A 6,772-nucleotide genomic window follows, 5' to 3' on the forward strand; every position below is an offset into this window, starting at 1 on the left:
AATAATCCATGCCTTTTATAATAATTGTGTCATTATTGTCGATAATTAACCAAATAATTATATTTAGCGATATACGTAATTCTGAATTAATTTATAGTTGAAAACATAAAATAATATAGGATTGAAATTATTTAACATGTATCGATTTACATTATCCACTCATATTACCTATATGTCTCCGCGTATAAGTCTGCCTGCACCTTTTTTTATCTCGGTAACTAGAGATGAACTTAATAAATATAATATCAAATTAAACAATTCTAATTAAACTCTCTTATAAGCATAATAATCCTTAGTAGAAGTAGAAAAATTATCTACGTTACACAATAAAAAAGAATTGTGTATTTGTATTGGAAACGGTCCATTTACGTTCTTGTTTTTAAGATGTTTGTATTAATTTTTTAAATTTATTTATAGGTATTAATTTAACACAATACGATTATGATATTTAAATATTTTGTGTTACATTGATATTTAACATATCTAAGATGAATGAATAAAATGTAGATTAATTTAACATATTATAAAGGTTAATTTTACTGAAAAATCTCCACGGTTTATTTACAACGGTTTATATTGATATTATCTTTTTTTTTGTATTTATTCTCTTATATAATGTTTGTGTAACCTTTTAATATATTCATCTTGTGTTAAATTAACTCAAAAATTTGAATGAACCGTTTGAGACACGGATCGCGCGATTTATATTAAATTTGACACATTTTTTCCAACAGTGTACAAAACTGAATGATAATTTGTGCAAGCTAAAGTAAATATTTTGATATAATAAAAGTTGTAGTGTCCGTTCTAACGAATATAACGATGTACAATATAACAAAATTAATATAAATTTATTTTAAATACAAATTATACAAATTGTTTCGGTTTAAAACTTTGCGGGATTACTATCTTTCCAGTTTTGGAAACTCTGTGCGGCGGTGCGGCCAATTTCTAACTCTGAGAGAAAGATCATCTGATCAGATTACAGACAATAGATTTTAATTAGAACCGTTTAATTTGATATTACATTTATTAGGTGTATCTCTGTTAGTTTAGGAGATAAAAAGGTGTGGCCTTATATAGGGACCTTATATAAGCCATTGTAGCTTCCAAATAAAAGAAGAACAGAGGAAAGAATACAGAACGGATAAGCAAACAAGAAATAGCGTGTAAAGCATTCTTTTGTTGGAATTTTCACCATGACGTCTTACGTCAAGCTTGTAATATCATGTTAACAACAATTCTGTGTCCACTATGTGGAAATTTCCATTATACAGAATTAAAGAAGCTTTGCGTTTCGCGATTTATCCATGATTTACCTCCGTGCCTAGACTTATTATTAGAATGTCTTCATCAGGGTGAGGAGTAACCTGATATTGGGATCTAGATACGGAGATAACCCGCGGGACGCATAGCTTCAAAAGTACTATTACAGAATTATTTATGAGAATTATGATAAACGGATGACACTGTGTTCTTCTTCTCCTTCTTCTTTTTCTTCTTCTTTTTCAGTATAGCATAATTTAACAATGCGCAACATTGTAAATTTTTCTGACAATAAAATTGATGACATACATAATAAATAAAAATACGCGAAATTTATTTAATAAAATTAATCGTGTTGTTTAAATGTATCGCAATTCATTTCCACGGTTTAGTTTATACATGCTATAAATTCGCAAAATTTCCTATTATTGTAGCGAGCGGCCTTCGCTATAACGGCATTAATCCGTTCGATTCGCAATGTGTTATGCCGCATTAAATGTTCATTATTGCGGTGTTTACAGACAGTCAGTGTGCACATGACAGCATGGCTCGCATAGTAATCGGTCCATTTCATAGCGTAACCATCGCTAATGACTCGCGAAGTAAGCAGCACCGTTATATGCAAAATAGAATTGTACATGTTTTATGGAAGCTATCGACCGTGCGCACTCCTCCCCGACCTATGCAATTCAAATTCAATTACATGGCATTTCGCATAATCTCACTGTTTGACGTCGATACAGACTTGATATATAATAGTTTACGGCTTCATCAATGGCTTTATTATTTGAAAATGGATGGCGATTTCACCCAAAGAAAAATCTTAAAACTCCTCGGAGTAACATAAGTGTCATAAATTATAGATAGAGATACCAATGGGGATACTTACAAAGATCGCTATAATTGTGTCACCAGGTAACGCGAACTTTTGCGGCTGTTGGATAACATCCCCGAAGTTGCGTCCCCATCGCGGCGTGTCGTACAGCACAGGAGGTACAAGGATGATCAAGTTACTTTGCAGCAGCTTTGGAGCGGGTGGTCCTGGTGAAACAGGTTTATTCTGCAATAACAGTAAAACATAATGTTCATTGCGTTCTTAATATAAATTCTATATGGTTAGCAAAGACGGGTAAGTTAATATTTCTTGTTAATTAAATTAAATTAAAGTTAATGGTCTACAAAATTAATTTAATTACGTTAAAGATTGCACGAACAAAAAACTTATAACTTAATTAAAAATGGAGTCAATATTAAATTAATATTTAAAATAAAAATTTGAATACGCACTTATATATAATATTAACATTAAAACGTAATTTTTTTTTAAATTAGGTTATTAAAAAAACAATTATTATATGAACTATCATTAAATAAATCATTTAATATTTCCATTAATAAAATGTTCATATAAAATACCAAAAATTAGTTTTTTTTTTACGTATTTTAAATGGAAATGTATTGTTTCTTTAAATATAATAAATTAACCAATAATAATTAAAAATTCAAATAAGAAGAATTACACAAAAAATGTAGATAATGTTAGTGATTATTAGATAGGTATTAAATTATAAAAGAATATCCTATATTACACATTATTTAAATATGTAAAACTTTAATTAATAAAACCGTTTTTTTTTTAAATAAATTATTCTATTTGAAACTTGAGAGAAATGCAAGTAGCTTTATATGTACTAGCATGTCCATTAAAATTTTATTCTGATTGTCTAATTATTATTAAAAATTTTGTAGGAAAAAGAAATATTAATGTTGAAAAATAAAAAAATTTAATTTACAAAGATAAAAGCTAATGAGTTAAACTTAATGTATTTTACTAAATAACTAGTTAATGTTAAAAGTTAACTCATTTAAAATTAATTAATTATAAGTTAAGTTAAGAGTTATTAATTTTTAATTTTATTATTTAACTTAATCATCAGTTATTATTGAAGACTAGTTATTAATTAATTAACGAGTTACTACCCAACCTTGATAGTTAGATATCAGCGATTGATTTTGCGGTGACGTAAAAGATAAACAATGCGTGATTTCTGTGAAAATAATAAGTGATTACTAAGTGGAGAAGTATTTTCACTGTGAGACCGATTGCATCTTGTTAGCGGAGAAAGATCTTCTTAATTCTGAATTTGCATATTTTGTGATTACGTACATAGTTGAAAAATTTATGTTAAATTTAATATCTCATGTTATGTTAAATTTTACATCTCAAACAGTCTATTCAATTTTTTGTGTTAATTTAATACAAAATGAATATGTTAAAGAATAATAGAAATATATTCGAGGAAATCGCCGATTTCGTCAAATTATTTTGTTTTTGGGCATTATTTCTTAAACAAAAACTAAAAATAACACTTTAGAAATATAAATACGTACACAAATTATATGATGTCCTATCAGATAATAGTAGTTTTTATAATATTGTTTATAATTTTACAATAATTAACTTTTTCATAAGATAAGTAAAAATGAGTGTCTGACAAAATGGACCTCAAAACTAACATAGTATAACTGTCATATATTCCTATTCTCATTTTTCACAAGAATCATCTATAAAAAATACTTATACGTACATGTGGATACGAGAATTTCTAGATTTTTTCATTTCGCGGCATGAAATGTTTTTTGTTAAGGAGAGTTCAACTTTCACTTTTTTACGACTATTTGGGGATTATTTCTCTATTTTCCTATGTATTTTTTTTCGTGGAAATCTAGAAATGAGAATTATAGTAATGAAACTATACTCAAAAATTGATACATTGAATTAAAGAATAAGATGTTTATTCACATCGTTATAAAATCTCTATGAGTTGTACCTTAATATAATAATTTAAAAACTAATTCAGTATTATGATACAATTCTGTAAATAAATTTAAACTATTATTAGTTTAAATAATTGAAACACAACTGACAGCTATTTCGTAACGATATGAATAAGGATTTTATTCTATGTAGAGATTGCAATTTTATTCTTTGTAAAGATTTTATTTAATGTACCAACTTTTTTCCCTGAGTGTGTTATTGTGATAATTTTCTTATTTGCTTTATTATTGTGATAACTTTCGATTTCCATGAAGAAGAATACATAAGAAAATGTAGAAATAAAACAATCTCCGAACGGTCGCAAAAAAATTGTATCCTTCTTTATATACATATAAAGAAGGCTACAACTTTATACTGTTTTGCAAACATACGAGTATAACGCGACAATTTTTGGAAGGAGGAGGGAAAGGATTTTCTCGTAAATATACATATAGAAATACCTTTAGCATCAATATTTGACACAATATCGCAATAACTATAATAACGCACTATATAAAAATATAGCTAACTAAGTTTATCTTACAGATCGTATGCCGGTTTACGTTACATCTCGACTATGTATAAAATCATATTATAATAAAAATTAAAAAAAAATACTAAACTTGATTTAAGAAATTACAAATATATAAAACGATCTAATATTATTAATAATGTGCTCATTATAATTTAAACTATGCAATTTATAAGTGAAAATTGTAAGAATATCGTTTTCGCAACTATAGAATTAGATTTTTGTTGATTTTATATAAACAATTTTATAAAAATAAACCACAAAAATAATTTATGGGTTCTTATTTTTCAATCATTTAAAGAAATCATATATTTTAAAGTACAATTTAATTTCCAAGAAATGTATATAAGGAAAAGTCTTTTCCTAAGATCTACGTCAGTATCGGCAACTTTCCTCTATATAAAAATTAACACAAAAAATAATAAATTAATTTTTTATTGCTTACAATTTAAAAGCAGATTATGGAAGCATATATTTTTTTTCACGCACAATACAATTAACCTTTATAATGTGTTAAATTAACATTTTATCCATACATTTTATTCGTTTATATTTTTAAAATTTATATTTTAAAATATATATTATTTTTATTTACTTTCTTACAAATAGTGTTATCTTTACATTAAAAAATGTTGACTATTTAATTTAACATAAACTATTCAAATAATCCAATCATCTTATATTAAATTAAGTCTTGAATATGTCAAAAATTTTAACAAGGACCGGTTTTAACACAAGTACAAAATATTTTGTATATATTCTATTTACTTACTTGAATAGCTGCTTTTATTAACTCTTGGTATTGCTTCAAGTATATTGTAAGTGTATGCGGACCATAAATTGTTGATGCGCCTTCATATCTTTGTATCTAAAAATTAATATTTCAGCGACTATTATGCATCGGGATGCGTTTCAAGAAAAGATAAAGAGTCAAGATCAATACGTCACAAATATCAAACTGCTATAATTTTAGACAAGTTTGATCTTTTATAGGGCTACTGTTAAAATTTTGAGACAGATGCGTACATTAATTTTTTCATTTTGTTCATGTATATGTAAAGTAATCTGCAATTTTTGGTTCCGTCATGACAATGCTCACATTTTTTCAATGTTGCAATCGCAAAATTCCATTGCAATAATTCCGCAAGCACTGTATTTCACCAGATTTCACGTGATTTAATGAAATATGCAATTGAAGAAATGTGAGCGGATGTATTGTCATGATGGAACCAAAAGTTGGTTGCTTGCTTTACACGAACAAAACAAAGAAACTAATGAACACTATTTCTGTCAGAAATTTTAACAGTAGCCCTGTGAAGAATCAAACTTAAAATTAAAGCCAGTTGTATTTGTGACGTCATTTCTATGTATGTCAGGCCGAGAACTTTTAAGACTATTCTCGTATAAATATTATACGTATTATAAATCGCGATAACTAATCCAACAGGTTTCGCTTGGATGCCCTCAAAATCGCCTCGATTCTCGAGCGAATTGCTTATGCTTAGTAACAACAATGAACAGTTTACTTGATACTCCTCAGGTGTGGTTATGTAATCGCTGTAAGTATTGCAGAGCCCTGCGACTATTACGAACGTTTCGTCGTCGGATGCATCGCTCATAACTTTCCTGATAGACTCTCGCAATCTTCTTCCGGACATTGTCGTGAATTCACCGGGTACGCCAGCGATGACAACGTTTCCGATTATGGCGACTTGCGTCGAGACAATTTTCGGCTGCCATTGATAAGGGAGTTTTATCTGAAATGATTAGTCACCGTCCAACAATTCAGTACTCGACAACGACGCCGACGTAACGATTTCAAAGTATCCAATTACGCCATGCTGCAGTATATTACGCAGTACTCACACTTCCGTTTTCTGTCCATATAAGTTACGATTCATTACTTATCTTAACGCAATAATTTACATTTAATCTTGTCGATGTTTCTTCGTAGTATCTAAAGTCTATGTCTATCGCACAGTATACCCTATTAATCACATACTTATTCTAATTGCATTTTAATAACAAGATGATAAAAAAGTTTGCACAAAATCAAAATGACAACAAATGTAATTAACACTCCAAAGTCTGTTCTTTTTTTAAATATATATATATATATATATATATATATATATATATATATTGTTAGTAATTTA

General features: G+C 27.9%; 1 protein-coding gene across 5 annotated transcripts in view; it reads right to left on the reverse strand.

The window, feature by feature from the left end:
• The window catches only part of LOC108749434 (neutral ceramidase), a 67,824-nt gene that overhangs the window by 2,560 nt on the left and 58,492 nt on the right, over positions 1-6,772 (reverse strand). For all 5 annotated transcript variants that reach the window (XM_018488153.1, XM_018488150.1, XM_018488151.1 and 2 more), the window contains exons 10-12: positions 6,143-6,373; positions 5,389-5,484; positions 2,156-2,326 (exon numbers count right to left, since the gene is read on the reverse strand). In XM_018488153.1, the coding sequence (XP_018343655.1) occupies positions 2,156-2,326; positions 5,389-5,484; positions 6,143-6,373 (498 nt within the window). The remainder of the gene's footprint in view (positions 1-2,155; positions 2,327-5,388; positions 5,485-6,142; positions 6,374-6,772) is intronic.

The sequence above is a fragment of the Trachymyrmex septentrionalis genome, unplaced genomic scaffold, assembly GCF_001594115.1.
Source record: "Trachymyrmex septentrionalis isolate Tsep2-gDNA-1 unplaced genomic scaffold, Tsep1.0 scaffold29, whole genome shotgun sequence".
NCBI lineage: Eukaryota > Metazoa > Arthropoda > Insecta > Hymenoptera > Formicidae > Trachymyrmex > Trachymyrmex septentrionalis.